Raw genomic sequence first — 19,342 nt, 5'->3', positions numbered from 1 at the left:
AGCGGGGCGCCTCGTTTTTTTTATTCCAGGTCGTTGCGCGCTCGACGGTTAACGAGCCATTGCCGTTGTGAGGGAGCAGCGCGCAAATCGTCGATCGGCGCCCGATGGCGGCATCCCCGCGGGCCGCGAGTGTACCGGAGTGACTGACGTGTACAATCTAGTGTGGACGTGCGATGGCCACATCGGCGATCAGTTACGCGCGAATGGTCTGTGGACGTTGAAGTCGCGGGACGGCGCGACGACGATCTCGAGGCCTTCCCACCTGTAGACGAAACGCCAGCCAAGATCAGATCCGGGCAACATGGTCCTGTTCACGATAATCGCGAGGGTGGCGGACGGTCTGCCACTCGCGGCCACCATGCAGGACAACGAGCAGGTTAGAAATATGTTATGATGAAATGTCATTCCACCGTTAGGCACAGCAGTTTTTTTGCGCTTCACTTGTAATTAGGCCTCGCGAATAATTGCACAATTGCGTTCGGTGCGTAGAATCGACGGAAGACTCGCCGCACCCGCGAAGACGAGGAAACAGTGAAATCTTTGAAATCTCCACGTCATAGAAATTTCGAAAGTCGGAGTAGAAACTCGCGATTTTTGAATAAAATTAAATAACACAGGTTAACCGTACAGGCATACCGTTACTTTGTTACAGGATGGCAAAAATATTGTGGAATACCAGAATCAAGCGAAGATGCTGTTTAGGAAGCTGGGTCCGCAGTCTCCCAGTAGATGTACTTTGGAAACCGGACCGTACCTTTTCCAGTAAGTCGTCATCGCGCACCGCGCGTCGCTGGCCTGATCTGCGTGCACTTTGTACCTTCCTTTACTTTGTGCTTTGCAGTTACCTGATCGAAAACGAAGTATGTTACTTGGTGTTGTGCGAAAGAAATTACAGTACACGCATAGCGTACAGCTACTTGGAGGATATCGCGCAGGAGTTCCACGCTCAGTATGGCAAACGCGTAAATACAGTAACCAGGCCTTATACCTTCATCGAATTTGGTATGGTTGTTGATAATAGATGATGATAGATAACAGATGTGTTTGACATGGACATGGTTTACTTCATTCTGCTGTCGTTTCAGATACGTACATCCAGAAAGCTAGGAAGATCTTCTCCGACAACAGATCTCGCAGGAATTTAAACACGCTCAACAGCCAATTGCAGGACGTGCAAAGAATCATGGTGCAAAACATTGATGATGTTTTGCAAAGGGGTACTGTACTCTCGGGTAAAGAATTCTGTTACTAAAATTATTATTCCAGGTTCAAATGTCGATGTCGATGTTAATGCCATCGATTGCACTTTGCAGAGTTGGACACCAAAACGCAGAATCTGTCTATGCTGTCACAAAAATACAAAAAGGATGCGAGACATTTGAACAGTAAATCAATGTACGTGAAAGCGGTTGCCGGCCTTATTGCATTTTTGGTCTTCCTCTTGTATTTCTTTATTCTTTAGTTAAATAATAATATAACAGGCGGGAAAGGGAATTCGATAATATGAATTTATTCCATCACCAGGGATAGATTTACACGTTATATTCATCTCAGATCCATAGTTCTAAAAACAATGTCATCTAAATTTCTGAAAGAGAAGTTAAAAGATGTTCACGCTCTATCATACAAAAATGAATGTGATTTTACTGGTATACTCAAATTGTCTATATATATATATATATATATATATATATATATAATGTTCATAAAAGTATAACATACAAATTACACACAATAAAATGTTTGAGAAATTTTTAGCGCTGTGCAATGACATAAGAACTAATAATTCTTTTGTTATACAATATAGGAACGGTATATGTATGTATGTACAATTTTTACTGTCATATTCTAGAGTGATCTTATAAAAAGACAAAATGGTAATAATCGTTTTAAAAATATAGCAAATGTGCTTGCGTAGTATACTTATTTATACTACTCACATGAACATGTTAATTTTCTACTTAGGATAACGTTAAATTATCCTTTCTAAATTATCGACTCTGTAAAATATCAGATATGTATTAAACAAATGAAATATTATTTTATCCATTCTCTTGCTGTGTAAAAATTAAGGCACTGGGAGTCGTACCGTTCTCATTCCTACATTTCTTTAACCCATGCTTATTAATTCTCTGCGAAATTTTCAATTAGTACAAGTCTAAGAAAGTATATTTATTTAATTATGTGTTAATTGTTGGGCGGTGTGCAGGTATATGTATTATCAAAAGAACCAATAAAACAAGATGTATTATAGTTATACACGTTATCAATATTTATATTTCAATTATATATCGAAATTACAATAAAAGAATGTATTTATAATAAGACTAAAAATTGATCTAAGTATAAATTTATAGTGATACCAATTTCACTGTCCACTATTTTTAATCAAGTCTTCGTAAAACGGTATCTTCAGTGCGGATGAAAATTTATTATTCTCTTGTGATTTTCCATCCGTCTTCTCATCATCAGATTCCGAAAAATTATCGAAAAAGTAATTTACCGATTCGCCTTTCTTAATCTTTTCGTTGCTACTGGAACTAATGGAACTAAGGGAACCGTTGGAGCTTTTCCTTTTTAGTTCATTCTTTTCATGACTCGGCCCACCAGGTTCCAGGCTTTCAATTTCGTCGTCTGAAGAATAACATAGATGTAGACATATTTCATACATATTGTTGCAAAATGGTCAAATCAAAAGGACAATACTCACCGCTATCCACGATTTTAAACATGTACAAATGTTCTTTCATGATCAGGTAAAATGTTGGGAACTCCACTATAGTCTTATTCTCCAAATTTTCTCGTAATGACAGCCTAACATCTAAATCGTAGAACCTGAAAGAGCATTGTTATTAACGCGAGAAAACTTGAAAACGTTTTCATTAATTATATAATATAAAATTTTTCCTTACTTAGTTTTCGCTTGCTTCACTCTTTCGGCTTTCAAAAGGACTGTGATATCGGACATTCCAGCCGCTCTGTAATACTGTAGTGTATCGGATAAATTTAACTTCGCATTTAACGTTTCGATATTGACTTCGCCCTTGCAGGTGGATATGGGATCCAAAACCTGTTGCACGAGTTTTGATACTTTTACACTGTCCAAAACTCTGTAATGAATATAATGAATTATTATCTGCTCAATTGCATGTCGGACTCTCGTGTGTTCACAGTTATCCATACTTTTCCATAATGCACTTTGCGTTCTCGGCGTGTGGGAAGACCCACTCTATTCGCCAAAACAGTTCATTGGTTTTCCACTCGAGAAATGTGGTATTTTCCTTGTGTCGAGTGAACACTTGCGGCATAAATAATAACTGTACTTTCTTCTTGTACGCAGCAGCTCTCAGTTTGTATAAATGCTGAAAGGAATATATAATTGTCGTCATCTTTAGCTACGTATGTATGAAAAAAGAATGAAATAATAATTTACCATTGGCAAGTTGGAGTGAGTTATGATCTTCTTTTGTTCCATGTTCTTTTTCGATGTTTTAATCGACCTGCCGATCTGTTCCAACAAACGATAGTCTGAAAAGAATTAGTTAAACGTTAAAGTCTCAGTAGAACATTTTGCAATTTTTTTGCACAGTGGAAATTTATTTAATTTAAATAAAATATGCCGCACCACTTAATAAATCAAGATCGGTGAACTGTTTCATCGGGATGAATTTCGTTTTGCTCCTGATTCCATCGCATGCCAATTCCCTCTTGTGGATATTTATGCACGGAAGACTGCACGTTCTAACCTCGCATTTCGGACAGGTGTATTTAGCTTTGTTCACATTGCACACTTCGCACGTTTCCAATCTGCAAACGTGATAGGAACGCGTCATCTTTTCGGTATATTATTGCAGGAATTTCACGCTAACGTGTATCTATTGAGCTGATCAGAAAGTCCCTTCGCCTTTTACTTGTATTGAAAAATTCGAGGGGACTTTCTGATCAATCCTAATATATAAATCATATATTTTACGTACTTGACATCGTCGGTTGCCATCTCGTTCTCAAGTTTGATTCTTTTATCGTTTTTCTACTGTTTTTGTTTGATTATTTTGCGCTCGTTTCGGATAAAGTAAAAGAAAATTACTGCTTTCGCCTTGTTTGCCAAACGTCCAGTCTTTTATAGATGCACCATTATTCACGCTCGAGTTACTCGAACGTGTAAGCACTTAACCTAAAACAGCATAGTCCATACTCCCATAAGGAAGAACGTGGTTCCAAGCGACCCAACACGTGAAAGAAAACGCATGTGTCCCATAGATGCCAGGGACCTTACACGTCATGCTACAGCGTGGGAGGGGATACGCACCAAGCGAGCAACCAATTGCACTTCGGCCGCCGAAGTGCAGTGCGCACGCGGTTGCACAATGCACAATTCTATGGAAAAGCTGCAGGTTGATTGGCCGCACATTTCTCGCAATATGCTAATTCTGAAATAAAATTTCAAATTTCTTTCCTTCTGTTAATTTAAAAGAAGGGAAAGGACCGGAAGTTTTGACAAATCTATTGTCAGGTTAAATCGATCGCAATCGATATTGCTTGCGCTCGATAATCTTCGAGAATCGCAATCACGCTTACGATAGAACTGAAACGCGGCCAGTAGCGAAACGCGTCGCGACGGTTCGCGGAAACTCATTCGAAACGCTTCGTGTGTCTCGCAAGTTTTATTATGCAAGTGTGAAGTGTCAAACGTCAAGATTGATCGCAAGTGTTTAGTAAAGTTGGATGTTAGTTGTGACACATTAAAGAACCGTGATCGCGATTTCGATCGTGTACGACAATTCGCTTGAACGGGTCCGCTATTGGAAGATCATCCTCCAGTGATCGCCATCTTCTTTTTAAGGTGTAACAAAGCTGATTATTATTTGGTGAGTACATAAATATTATATATTATTAGACATTTTAATATTATTCTCTGCGCATTCGAATAATCTATTCAAAAGTCGGGTTTTGAATGGCTGAGTTTTGGTCGATGGTCATGATCGATGATCGTTGAAAAATTGACTTTGCAAACGGCGGCAGGCGCGACGTTTTCCGAGATGCGTTAAGAAGCTTTTATGACATTTTTACATAGTGATTGCGCTGATGTATATTTCGAAGATAAATTAAGGAACTTAAGAAACAAATGTTTACTTGAATAATAAATAAACGATATACTACAGCGTATACTGTTAAATATACCGCAACGGATTATAAATTCGCGATATGGACGCGAATTATAATTAAATTTCATACGCTTGCATTTTTTAGATATGCAATCGAGACTTCACCGGAAAAATAATGTTTATTCATCTCTTTCTTTGTCGTTTTTTACGCTTCATAGTGTACACAACAATATCTTTTCGATCATATAAGATCAAGCGGCTTGGTAACTTTTACTGAAACATAGGTCACATTTTAAATAAATATCATCACAATGTTTATCTCGAATAACGGCATTAACGTGGGCGGCAGTTGAAGAAACAGTAGCAATTATTACAGTTATAACAGTTAAAGATATAGCTTAACTTGAAACTACTTATTCACGAAATTATTTATAATAATTTATCCTAAATTTCGTAACAAAAACTCACAGTTCACGATAAACGCATTGCATTATACGAAGTTGATTTGTTCATACGTTTTCTCACGAAGCTAAAAGAACAGGGAAAAATAACAATAGTTCACGATGCAACGTTGCCCTCGCGCGTGAAATCATCGTCTTCGTATGATAGAGCGTAGTCTTGTAGCGGGACTTCTAAAATTATCTTTGAGGCACGCCACATATCTTACGTCGCAACTTAGTAGCGTATAAGTACAATAGCGATGACTTTCATTGCGATAGAGCTTTGCACTGTTTGCAGTTCTCCATTCGCTCATTGAATTCCTCTATCTGTAACGTCATCTCGAAGAATTTGTACTTGTCGTGGATGTTTCGCGTGGCGGTGCGCAAAATGTTCTGCGGACTCGTTCCGGGCTCTGCAAACCAAAAGGCATCGCGTTACTTTTGAGGAATGCCTCACGAAAAACGATAAAATATCAAAAACATTTTATTTGGCGATGCTTCCACCTGACAAAATTAAAAAATTTAAAGTTTCGCAAAGTGAGATCAGAAAATTTATGAATTCTTAAAAAATCTTAAATCCAACATTCGTAAATCAGAAGATATGAAAATCAGGATCCTATTAAATGAAGATTACAACAATTCAAGAATCTGAATACAAAGCGTTTAATCTTTCCTGGGATGGTTAGGTCACTGCGAGATTTAAAGATAATTGAATTGCATAACTGAAGTACATAAGAAGAAATATATACGTGGCATTATATTCTTAGATGAACGTACTTATAGCGAGATGCGCCGACAGGGCTGTTTTGTCGAGCGAAAGTGCCCAGATTCTGAGATTGTGCACCTTAACGACCCCATCTATTTGCATAAAGGTGTTTTCCACTTGAGAATACTCGAAGCCTTTTGGGATTCCCTCCATCAGAACGTTGACTACGTCCTTAATAATCGCCACCGTAGTGAGGACAACTAATACGGAAAAGAGGAACGTACATATGGGATCCACTATGCTCCAACTTGGCTAAAATATAAATAGATATCTGCATTTTAGCATGGCGTTTCAACAGAGCGACTCGTTATAAATTTATTCATTGAATTACATAAATATTGCAAATCTTTGCGATAAATAGCAAGCGAAAAACGATAATTTCTTCAAATTTTATCTCTAGCTCGTAAAAGTGATAATAAGCTATGTGTATTAGTAAGTAATTGGTTGATAAAGGGTTCATGGTACCTTAAAGTAAATAACTAATGCAGCGATGAATACTCCTATGCTTTGAATAAAATCGCCCAAAACATGGATAAAGGCGGCGCGCACGTTGATATTCTTCTTCGAATTTTCTCCTTTGAGATCATCGGATACATTTTCCGGGTCAGTATGTCCACCGTGGCTATGCCCACCGTGGCTATGCCCACCGTGGCTGTGACCATGTTGATGCAACGACAGGCCCATTCTGCAATTCCAAATTATAGCTTCACGTAATTGCTCCTTGATTATAGACCATTATACGATTACGTTTTTAATATCATTTTATCTTTACGTGAATCATTTTTTAAGGAAATTTTATTTTAAGAAAGTGCATCTCTAGTTTCGTTAAATTTGATCATCGCGTTCATATATATTTTTTAAAAATAATTTTTGAAATTATATAATTATTTCTATCAACTTTCGAATGATAGATTTTCCATTAAAAACAAAATATCTATGCTCTCGAATCAACATTATTCGCGATCGTATAACATTATCATAATCCCGATTATTGTCATAACTTCGCATTGTAGACACGTACGATATTACGAACGGTATTACGCACGAACCCGTCGCGAAACCCGTGCACAGCATTAAATAAATATTATCGTTAATGGTATCACTAACACTAGATTTACCGCAACACCAACTGCAGATGTGATCAGCATCACCGTAGCATCCAACTCAAAGTCTTTATGAACAATTCTTTCGACCGCGAGGTAGAACAAAATTCCAGTGACCACCCATATCAATAAAACCGAAGTTAATGCACCAATTACCTAAAACGTATAAATAATTGTTAAATAAAAATCGCTAATATTGTTGGAGAATTTCATTCTTCATGAATATTATTGAAATTATATAAGATCATTTGTTTTATATTACTATTCAAATCTGAAATTACTTACCTCGGCACGATACCAGCCAAAAGGCATTTTTCTGGTGGCCGGTCTGCTTGCGACCCAGATGGAAAAGAGAGATATCATAAACGACGCGAAGTCTGTTAATAAATGCGCAGCATCAGTAGCTATCGCTAAACTATTCGATAATACTCCGCCTAAAAAGAGAAGGAAAATAGAAGTTTTGCAAGAGCATTGATCTGTTTTTCATAAATAATCTCTACAAAGTGCATTTCACATAGTCATCAGGAATTTCGTTATATTACCAACAATTTCTGCTATCATGAAAATGACACAGAGAGCACTGGCGATCAACAGCTTCTTTCGGGCTTTCTTGTCAATCTCCTCGTTCCTCTCCCTGTGACAATGATCTTCTGGGGATACTAAAAATGTAATCAAAAAGTTCACAATGAGTGATGTTTATTTAAAATATAATTGTGAAAGTATACATTCATTAAATACTAGGGCTACGTAGCTAGTATGTATATTATTTTTTGAAATGAAATTATATCGTATATATCAATTGTTCTTATTTTTTTTAAATTAAAAATGTGCCAAGAATCAAATTAGAGTATTCTAAAATTAAATGTTATTTAGAGAAAGCTTATACTTGTCATATTCTGTTGGAAATCAGTAACTGCATTTTCATCGATGGAGCCTCTCACTACGGTGCAACAACCTGATAATTTTCCGTGAACACAAAAGATCACCTTCCGTGTCGATGTGTCATTTTCTTCATCTTCATTATTGTTCGGTGGAATGCTTGTTCCATATCCATAAATCGCCTTATCCTTGAATCTGCAATCCATTATAAATTCATTTTTACTACTAACATTATTGAATATTGTTAAAGTGACAGTATAAAAAAATTATTTGTGCAGAGTAATATCTAATTTCGTCATAAATAAGTTTTGCTTACTTTAACGCTCTCGATTGTAAGAGAAATGCTAGACTTTCGATTATGATCTGTTACTTCTTAGATAGTTATTCATCGTGATCGTAAGTGGCGCGCATCGACCATTCTCTTTGATGTTACGTAAAGAAAGTGATTACGCATATGAAATAATCGAGTATGAATTGCCGCCGATGATTCAAGTCGGAACGATAAATTTCCTTTGAGTAAATAGTTATAATATTAGTGTTAGTTTTATTTTATTCACACATTTTGTGAATATGCATCACACTAATGCCTATTTAGTTGTTGATCAACAGATCACGATATCAAAAATCAGAAATTGTATAAGTTATCTCATGTATTTTGTTTCTCGGTTTTTTTAGATAAAATCTACGAAATAGATAAAATACACGCGTGATAAGAGAAAATGATAGGTATATATTTGTGAAGTGAGAAATTTAGTAATAAAAGTAAATAATCCAGTAAAACTAGCGAAATTAAATTCATACTCTTGACGGCATCGACTTTCAAAATCTAAGAAAAGTTTTAAAGAAACTCAATCATGCAATCTTATCAATTTAACTTATTTTCTATATTTTATTTTTCGAATTGTTAAGTATATGTTTTTATTACACAATTCTTTAATTACACAATTAATTCCACTTGCAGTGAATCTGATGGAAACATTCGAGTGTATAATATATATTTGCTATATACCGCGCTTGAGCGTGCTAATATTACATGTATACATGCATGTGTGTACGTGGGTACGTGGCCAATCTTTATCACCTTCCACAGAATGGCATTTTATCTATCAACTAGATATCAATGATGCCGTGTGCAAATACGCGTCTCCCAATCGCTACCTGATCCATGACGATGATGCCGTGTGCAAAGTCACACGATCAACAAATATCGACGAAGATGTATGCACTTAATAAATGCGTGTGTACCATTACATTCAAGAACATACAAGGAAATTAGATGAGACAACAGACACATCTCGATTTCGATATTAAATGTCGTTACATGATACTATTATACATAATAATATTTAACATTCAAGACGGAGCTTCCTTTCAGTCTTTTATCTTATCTTAAAATTGATAATTAATTAATCTACTTGGCTGAAAGAATTATTAAGCACTCAGACGGTTCGTAATTTTGATCACGTCATGATTTATGAGCAATAATCCTAATTTCGTCGTGACCTCACCTAGAAATACATACGTACGTGCTCTTTTCCGAGACACCGCGTAGTTTTGGCCTCCCGAGAGGTCACGTCGCATGTTTAGAGGCCATCGACGACGCGGAAAAGGAAGGTTGACCCTTGAATCTCGAGGATCTGTCCTTCAATTAGGCGAACGAAAACGAGGCGTATCGTGACCGAATCTTTATGCGAGAATTCACAGTGGTCTCCGTCAAGTCGAGGTCCTGAAGCGGTAAATCTAGGATCTTTTAAATTCTTATCGTTATCAAGGATAAAGCACGAGAACGATGTGCAAAGATTCATCTTGATAGGCATTTTGAGGGTCACGAGTGATACTAGTCGACAAACTTCCTTTTGTACGGCGATACGGCGTTAAGCATTGCTTATCAATGCTCCTCCTCCTCCTCCTCCTCCTACGCTCGTCGGTTAATGAGGAAATGATAAATCGCCTCTACAACTTTACGGAAATTCCACATTTATTATTTTTTAAACAACCGATGTCAGAAGTATCGCTGTACGCGAGATATCTTTACGCAAAGTGTAAAATTACCTCGCAATTTTGCAAAATCGCTATCTATCTTTTATCGCAATAAACCGGAGCATTTCCCTCTGAACAGCTCAATTATCCGTATCAAATAATGGATATGTTTCCGAAAACATCTCGCGGTTGAATGGCCTGCGAATGAATGTTGAATTGAATGGCGTGGATTGTCACGAGCTCCTAAATAATCGAGTGCACTGGTGGATTAAATCGACGCCGGTCGTTATTCCGTCGTCGTGCCATCCGACACCATGTTAATTTCGTATTAATTATACTGTGATAATACCAGAACAACGATCGCTTGTCTTGCCGTAAAAGAATCATTCACATAGGCGTCAGAAAGATGTCTTTCGAAAAAGTAGATTATTGATGTGACAGAGATTTTGCAATATTAATATATATATATATATATATATATATATATATATACAGGGTGTCCCGGGTTTTAACCGACAAACTGCGGGAGCATATTCTACTAGTGGAAATAAGAAAAAATTCTTATATCGAGTTTGCTTAGAAATGCTTTATTACAAAGTTATAAACCAATATTGAAAAGAAATATGAGATAAGTAACAACGGAACATAGTGTAGAATTTGGAAGGTCGAAGATGTTTACGTTACGTGTATTCACATGTATTCATGTTCACTATGTTGAAACGATTCAGTATGATTGTTACTTTCACAATAGTAGCTGTTAGATTTCAATCGTCGTGTGAACTAGCAATTACTATCAGAATGCCAAAAGTGTTTTCAAATGAGGAATACACCGATATTCATTTCGTGTACGGATTCTGTGACGGAAATGCACGAGCTGCCGTACGAGAGTATCAACGTAGATTTCCTAACAGGAGAGTATCAGATAGATTTAAAGCAACGAATTACTAATTCAGTTACTGAGATGCAACAAAATTTTCAGGAATGTCGTACCGTAACAAATTCTGTACTACGTCGATGTCTAGCTTGTATCGATGTGCAAGGACAACATTTTGAAATGCGTCACTAAATCATTGCGTAGATAATTTTTATTTTTGTGAAAAAATCCGTTGTTACTTATCTCATATTTCTTTTCAATATTGGTTTATAACTTTGTAATAAAGCATTTCTAAGCAAACTCGATATAAGAATTTTTTCTTATTTCCACTAGTAGAATATGCTCCCGCAGTTTGTCGGTTAAAACCCGAGACACCCTGTATATTCTAATGAAATATTAATTAATTTTTAAGTCGTTCTATTTAAAGCTTCATTTAGATTTAAAGATTAAAAATCTTAAAATAAGAGCGTGACTCGTTACAGGTAAGGCAAAATGCCTTACTTTCTTATAACCTGCTAATTTGCCAAACAAAAACGCGACTGTTATCATCGATTTTATTGTATTCTTCGCTCGGTCGTTTTTCGAATTTATTTTACGAATTCTTTCAATCTTTTACGTGCGTTTATTTTGAAAACAGTTCAATGACGCGCGCAATTACAAATCAGAGATCGACATAAAAACACATTTGGCAAAACTGCAGCGGTATGCTATGTCCGGTATGTCCTAAATTCTGGCCAATCCAACTTGGAACCGCGTCTATCGCGTACGATACTTTCTATCTAATGAAACTAAGTCCGTATTTCTGGAACTACTGTATATTGCTTCAGTAACACGCAGAAGAAATTCTATGCGAGAAAACATTGTCACACGATTGCTGATAGACCGAAGAAAGACAAGCATATTTTCTGCATTCTTGCGATGCCCACGATCGTTTTGAGATTGCACGATCGCGATCGTGCGCGCGAATGTATCCTTTCTTCTCCGTGATAAAAAGCGCAGTCGTTATATTGGCTATACAAATATCTGCGTCGCAAATGTCAGCTTGGAACTTACGACTTTGTGTGAGATAACAGTCGTATCGATTCTTAAGCGGACATTGTTATGCAAAAATGAATTGACTCGTAAAATGGAAATGAAAGCAAGTCACCAAGCTCTATAACTACTTAAACAACATAACAAATGCGACTATATATGTTACAATTTTGCTCGAACGATTCTAAATTAGCGAGAGTCAGCGATTCTAGCCCTTACTCCTGAAAGGCATGACACGCCGATTATGGATAGTTGTGCAAAGAAGTTGAGGTATTACGTATACATAAGGTACACGCATGACGAGAAAGAAACTCAAGATGTCTATCGGGTATCGATAACCGCAAACAGCAACCGCACCTTAAACGATTATCCGAGTGATCATTTATTTTATAATCGATTGACATTTCGTGAAGAGTCTTTAAGCTCATCCAGCAGCAGAGCTATTATCGTGACTAAATTAATTTTAAATTATTCGAATTGGTCGATTTAAATAGAAATTATTTGGCGAATACAAGTTCCATGTGGACTGCTGATCCGCGTATAATATAAACGGTCCGAAAATCGCGTATCTACATAAGAAAGTGTTCCAAGGCCGCGTTTTGAAGGCCCGCGCTGGACGATGCTTTCGGATCGTAAAAGCGGTCCCGTTACTCCAACATTTCTGGTAGTTCATTGTAACGAGTAAAGTCGAAGACGGGAATCATGGGATTGCACTCTTCTTATCATCGTCGCGCGCCTAGTTGCTCGTAACTACGATTTACGACGTAAATAATACTGACGCAATTTTACATCCAAGTTCGACGGGATCCATCGTTGGTAACAATCTCGCGGGGAATACCGGACGAGCCACCGTAAAAATGCGATTTCCACGAGACTGCGATTAGCAGAACGCGATCAGATGCTTGCTCGCGTCCGGGGAATTCTCATGGAATTTTATTTTATCGAATATTTTATTTTATTATTTGTAGAATACGCGTTTTGATGGTCGAATCAGAGATAGCCAGGTTTGATCTAATCAGACCAAACTTTTGCCGTGCTGATAACATTAAGAGGTCTCGTTTGGCATTTCTGCTGGCATTTTGCTCCTTATTCCGACGGTTCAACAGGTTTAACAAGGAAAGAATTGCATGTTTTTGTTAATGCTCGCAAGACCAATCGCACGTCTTCGCAAGCGGCTGCTACGTTTAGAGATCCTGTCGCGTGGCAAAGTGAAGGGAATCGCGCGGCCTTGTTGTTTGCAGAACTGCACGTTGCATGTCGCACACAGGTAATCGCCGCGTAATTTCAACAATCAGCGAATCAGCTTTCCGACTCGTTAATTTCGCGGAAACACTGCCCAAAGAAAGAGAAATCGCAGGGAAAAGCTCTCTCTCGTACGTATCAGACATCGCATACGCGGACATCACAGGTAGCCGAATGAATCTCGTCAACAACCATCCGTTTTACCGTGATTATCGTTATTGCTAAGGATAGTTTGATAATCTTTCGCGATAGCGATAATCCTCACCTTTATATCGAATTCTCCGAAACTGTTGCGCAATTACTGCGACGGACAATTATTCTTCACTTCCTAAAATTCAAAGGGATTTTACGGAATGCGGAAATTTAACTAGATTCGTAGAGAATTTAGAGATTTGTAAAGGAATTGTGGGGATTTAAAATTATCTGTGCTTTTTCATATTTTTTTATAAGGCTTTCTTGTTACGGATTTAAATCAAATTTAAAGCAAATTGGCCAAAACACGTTTGATACTTGGGAAGGCTTTAGACAACGCGTTATCAGAAAACTTTAAAGAATGATTGACGACGAAGTTATGGGCGTAATTTCTCAAACTCCCCTCGTAAAGTGTTATTTTTCAATCGATTCCGATTATCCCATATTCTCTGCTCGCCAGTACGATTGATTCATTGAGGTATCAAGAACAATCGTGTAACAAGATATTACACAAACGTGCTCTCTCAACGATACTTCTTAACCGATTATCCATCGGACACCCAGTCTCCAAGTTTTCACTATTAGTTTGCCAAATGTCTCAGAACATCATCGAGAAGTTACTCCCGCGTGCTATCGAAACGTAATAAATAGGCCACTAAAGATAAAGAAGACTAAAACGGGCGATCATACACCATACTAATAAGTATACGAGATTAATAAGTAATCTCCAACCCAATTTTGTTTAAAAATTTTCGGAAATCTCGCGGTGCAAGCGCTCGCTAGTCTCAGTGATCTCCTCGATCTTTCTCTCGGTCGTTGTTAATCGCGCGGCGCATGTTGTCGCGCTAGATTATCTCGCACGCGTGCAAAAGGCGATTTGCAGATGCAAACTCACAGCTTGATCTTTTCGTCGTCCATGATCGGTCCCGAGGTGGAGAGATCGCGGGTCCAGCCAGCACGCAGTCGGTCGGCCGGCGATCGCGCGACGTCGCGTTGCTCTCTCGCGGACGATCCGGTCGACGTTCCTCCGTTTGTCGAATTGCTCGCGAATGCCAAATGCCAGAAAAAAGGAAGACGAGAGCGCGCGGCTGAAGAACGACGGCAGGAGCGCGGGTGGAGGAGGCGTCAGACGAAGAAGGAGGCGGCGATTGTGCGTGCTGTAATCAGCGGAGTCGTGTAACGTCGTCGTGCTGTCGTCCTCCGGACAACCGGAGGAAACACGGATGGCCTGTACGCGTCACTGCACGGTAGAGCGAACAACAGAATAATGGCCACGGTATGCTGGATCGTCGAGGGGGCCAAAAGCAGGCCCCCAAGTTCGGGTGGAACCCGCTGGTCCGGCAAATAAAACACTCGACGCCTTGCACTCGCTCTCTGTCTCTCTCCTGTCTCCCCGCGGTCCCTCTGACTGTCCTCTCGGTCAGCTGTCCGTCTTTATCGCACGAATCCCCACCCACTAATACATCGCTCTCTCGCTTCCTTTGTATCTGCTCTCTCCGTTGCTGTATCTTTCTTCTATCTCCGGTTGGAGAAGATATCACGACTTGTCACCAATCGAGTCTTTCCTTTCACACTCGGAATTCGAAGTAGCCGGAATGTTATGGTAAACTTTATTACGTCCAGCGTGAGAACGTGAGCGTCCGAATTTGCTTGGAATCGAAATAAAAATTGTTCAGAGGAAGGTAGCTCGAATTCAAGAATATTGTAGTCTCGAATTTGACACCCTTTATGTGAAGATTTCTTTTCTCTTATCGTACTTTGCTCGAATCTTTAAGACTTTCGAAGAACTGAAGTCCCCGAACTTGAGATAGAACACTGTGTTTCCAAATTTTGAACGACGCATCGTTCAGAAATAGAATTCAGCGGCGCCGAAACTTCATCATTCACACGTCAGTAGATGCTTTCACGAATCGGATCCGGTGTATTGCGCTCGGGCATCCGGAACGGATTCAACAATCGCGCGAACTATTCGAGCGATTTATCGGCGAGCGCACGCTCGATTGACGTTTATCTCTCTCGCACTGACGTTTTCGGTAACACAGCACTAGCTCCGGTACTCGTTCTATCGCTCCAGCGCGAGAGTCTCGAACGAGACGCACGGATGGAATTCTGCGCGAGTCGTATGGACAACGCGGGATCGACGATCGATCGATCAGCATTTACGCGCTGCTCTCGCGCCTTACGATCCCTTCGGCAACGATCCTCCCCTCAGATCACCCACGCCCATGGATGGCATCAGGAGGTCCCGCAAACGATCTCGCGCGAATCTCGGACGAAACGTGAGCGATGAAAGTGTCGCGCGGCCGCCGATCGCCGATCCAGACTGAGCGCGAATGGCGAGCGTGAAATAAGCACGGTACGTTCGCGTAACTTTCCACATCCAGAGAGGCACTGCGGGCACACGTGGTACGGGCAACACGGCGATTCAGAGATCGCCGGGCGCGTGCCGATCGCTCGGGCAAGTGGATTTCGTAACGGGGTTTCTTCCTGTACAGGGCTGTCGGCCGCGTTACGCTCTCGACCGCGCGAAACTGACGGCGAATGTCCCGGATCGGTATGGTGTCGAGACCCAAGACAAAACGAAAGGAACGTCGAGGCATTAGCGACAATCCCAGCTGGTTCCTCATTCCGTGGCTCTCGGATTCCCAGACAGCTTTTACTTGGCGTTAAACGAGACGCAACACGATTGTAAAGTGTTAGTAGTTATCATTCAGTATGTATACTTGTCGAAGGCTGACGATACACACGCATGCATGGACATACGTAACATGCAATATCGGATCATGAAATACCGGAAAAATACCAGTCAGACACTAGGCTCTGCTGATACTTGTAAATTATCTCTGACACTAACTAGGTCTTGTTATCGGCAGCTTAAACACGATAGAAGACACGAGAATCAATACAATGCAATGCGGAAATTCACTTTCAGTAGCGCATGTTTTCTGAATTATTCAAGATCTCTTTATCCGCGTGTATTTTTTATAATGAAATCGTGGCATGCATTACTCGGTTGAAATTATGCATCAGCCAGTTGGTATTGAATTGGCTTTTGTCAAGTCGAGATGACATTGATACTTCAAAGTATAAGGAATTCGAAAGTGAATATAAAAGCGAGTCAATTATTTACTCGTCAACGATGCAGCCAAAGTCCATTTTCGGGGTGATCGACATTTTCTGGTGCCAAACTGAGAACTACCGGCTCTTGCTGGCGCGACGAAGCTTTGTAACTTTTTCGAGAAGCTGGGGGTAGGGCTTCGCGTAACGCAATTGGCCACTTGAGGCTACATTTTTATATTTATGTAGATACGTAATGCGCGTATTGTAAAAAAGGAGCGTTGAAGCCAGTTAAACAATCAGAAAGAAATAGTAGCATGTATTAATAGATGGCCTCTCTCCCTCCTGCCTCTCGAAAAATAAATACTTGAACGCGAGCTCAGAGCAGACAACAAAAAATATACAATGGCTGTAGAATTTTTAATTGACGATTGACATGTCCCTGATGTGGATAATTCACTGCGCAACCTGAGATTTTTAAATAAATCAAATGGACATAGAGCGAGTGTTAAAACGTTAGTGTAATCGTAGAGCACATGGATTCGTTGGAAACACAAATCTGTGGCGACAATAGTCGGTCGAAACTGTTTCTTATCTCTTGTCACCCTTAAGACCGAGTGTTTGGTCAATACTCGATAACTTGCTTTCATGATGGACTTCTAAATTATAAATAAGTCATGAAAAATGATCCGATGCTACTAAATTAAATAAATGAATATTTACTTTATAAATTCGGAGGACTGTTTATTCTCTGTGGGAATAAACTTCTGAAAATTTTCCTGATAAAAGAACCAAATAAAAAATGCAATTTTTTTCACATACTTTTAACACACTTTAAATTAATTAAATCTTAATTAAATCATCCAAATTATCACTTTTTATTCAAAATATCACTTTTCATTGTAAAGAACTTTAAAAAATGAATATTTATTTTTGTGCTGTTGTTAGATATTCGAGATCGATACGACTAAACCACATGTTAAACTTTTGTCAAATATGCAATTCGTAAATAACGGAGACCTTGTATCACACATGGCACACAATATCAAAGTCAAAACTTTCAAAGTATCAAAACTTACCCGGCTTTGTTGTTTCGTTCTGCAATGATTTCTGTGAACGTGCCGTTCATCTCGCCGTGAATTTTCCGATCGGATCGTTGCCAATAACCGCTGATGAGAAGCGATGCGAGCGTACGAGTATCAAACAATTGACAGAAGCCAAGCTGAGCTGAGCTAAACCAATAGCCAAGTCGAGCTGATGAACCGAGTCGAGTCACGGAGTAGCACTATAGCGCTATTATAGCTTCTTTCTATAGCTTACTGTAGCTCGATAACAGTGAAATGACAGACTTGCTAAACTTGATAACAGTAAACTGACAGTGTCATTAAGTATGCTTACCGACAATGTGACCAAAGATCGTATTGTGTAATTTATGAAAACGCAACTGTCATTAGCATCGATAAAACATTAAATTACGTTATTTTTCTTGTTACGATATACAGAACTTCTTGATATGCTCTAACAATACAACAAAATTAGTAACAGTAATTTTATATTTTTCAGAGAGTAGTAAACAGAGCGATGCACAGAACGTATAAACTTTACAAAATCGTTACATTTTAGATCAATATTTTATGCAAAGTAAAAAAAATATGTGTGAGGAAAGCACTTCTTTTATTTATTTGTATCTCTTTTTAGACTAATTATTTTAAACTAATATGGCAGAATATGTTGTATGAAAATTATTTGTTCTTCAAGAAAAAGTCAAGAGTTTAAGAAAGAATTGAGGGAAAGTAGAAAGAAAGCTATTGCGAGATGTTTGGAATTCATTTAAAATTCCTCACGATGAATTTCTTGCGCATTTCGGAGTTAGTCAATAGCTTATGACGTTGTTAATATCTTGAGCCAGCATATACAGAGAGAACGCATAAGTGGCTTGTTTTCGGAAATTTTGCAAATTTTAATAGCAATTACTTTTTATGCCAATAACAATTATCAAGAATCAATTGAAAAACAATGCAAATTGGTCAGTCAACCATCAGTTAGTTATGCAAAATTATACATTTATCGCAGCCGCGAATCAAATTTTCAGTGACAACTATAGACTGCTGCATGAAATAAATTTATACGAGCTCCACAATAATTTCCGACAGCTATTGACACTATTGATTGTACACAAGCAAAGTAAAGCAAAGTAAATCAGCGCTTCGGCTCTCCGAAAGCCACTGATAAAGCCGCTTCTGATCTGATGCAAGCACGCATTGCTCCAATTTTGCGTATCCATCCATTCAAAATCGAACGAAATGTAGAAGACGCTCTTCTTATCACGAGGAATTAATTCATTTTGCGCGGCACCGTTCTCGGTCTTTGCAAGATCGCAAACGTTAGATCCTAATAAAACGTCGCGACGGATCGTTGCTCCGATGTTTCCACTCGACGCGGTCGAAATCGAGGATTATCGAGTATTATCTTGGTAGGTGTTCGTCGAATTTCTTCGCTCGTTTCGCTCTGATTCGCTTCATTGCCGTCGCGCGACCAAAATAGATTCTCACGAAATCCTCACGAAAAACGCAATCGTCATTACTGCGTGCAATGATCCGCGTCGAAATGTATTATAGTATTATAAAAAAAATTCGTTACCAACAATGACATAAAATTTTACCACGTCTCCA

The 19,342-nt window shown here is 38.9% G+C and overlaps 2 protein-coding genes and 1 long non-coding RNA gene across 3 annotated transcripts; 2 read left to right on the top strand and 1 right to left on the bottom strand.

Moving 5' to 3' along the window:
- Positions 1-131: 131 nt before the first annotated feature.
- On the top strand, positions 132-2,253 carry LOC105281848 (vesicle-trafficking protein SEC22b-B). Its single transcript, XM_011343379.3, has 5 exons — positions 132-376; positions 653-762; positions 842-1,002; positions 1,086-1,232; positions 1,314-2,253. The coding sequence occupies exons 1-5, from the start codon at positions 302-304 to the stop codon at positions 1,460-1,462; spliced, it is 642 nt and encodes a 213-aa protein (XP_011341681.1). The 5' UTR covers positions 132-301; the 3' UTR covers positions 1,463-2,253.
- On the bottom strand, positions 2,253-17,936 carry LOC105281807. Its single transcript, XM_026970057.1, has 12 exons — positions 17,750-17,936; positions 8,301-8,488; positions 7,957-8,073; positions 7,700-7,848; positions 7,419-7,570; positions 6,777-6,996; positions 6,323-6,563; positions 3,434-3,528; positions 3,184-3,362; positions 2,913-3,110; positions 2,711-2,835; positions 2,253-2,634 (listed from the first exon to the last, which is right to left on the bottom strand). The coding sequence occupies exons 1-12, from the start codon at positions 17,797-17,799 to the stop codon at positions 2,369-2,371; spliced, it is 1,980 nt and encodes a 659-aa protein (XP_026825858.1). The 5' UTR covers positions 17,800-17,936; the 3' UTR covers positions 2,253-2,368.
- On the top strand, positions 14,532-16,398 carry LOC105281823. The gene is made up of 2 exons (XR_894376.3): positions 14,532-15,969; positions 16,109-16,398. It is a non-coding gene; the product is annotated as an uncharacterized LOC105281823 (long non-coding RNA).
- Positions 17,937-19,342: the final 1,406 nt, after the last annotated feature.

Source organism: Ooceraea biroi, chromosome 6 (genome assembly GCF_003672135.1).
Source record: "Ooceraea biroi isolate clonal line C1 chromosome 6, Obir_v5.4, whole genome shotgun sequence".
In the NCBI taxonomy this organism is placed as follows: Eukaryota; Metazoa; Arthropoda; class Insecta; order Hymenoptera; family Formicidae; genus Ooceraea; species Ooceraea biroi.
This window is presented reverse-complemented; position numbering and strand designations above follow the sequence as displayed.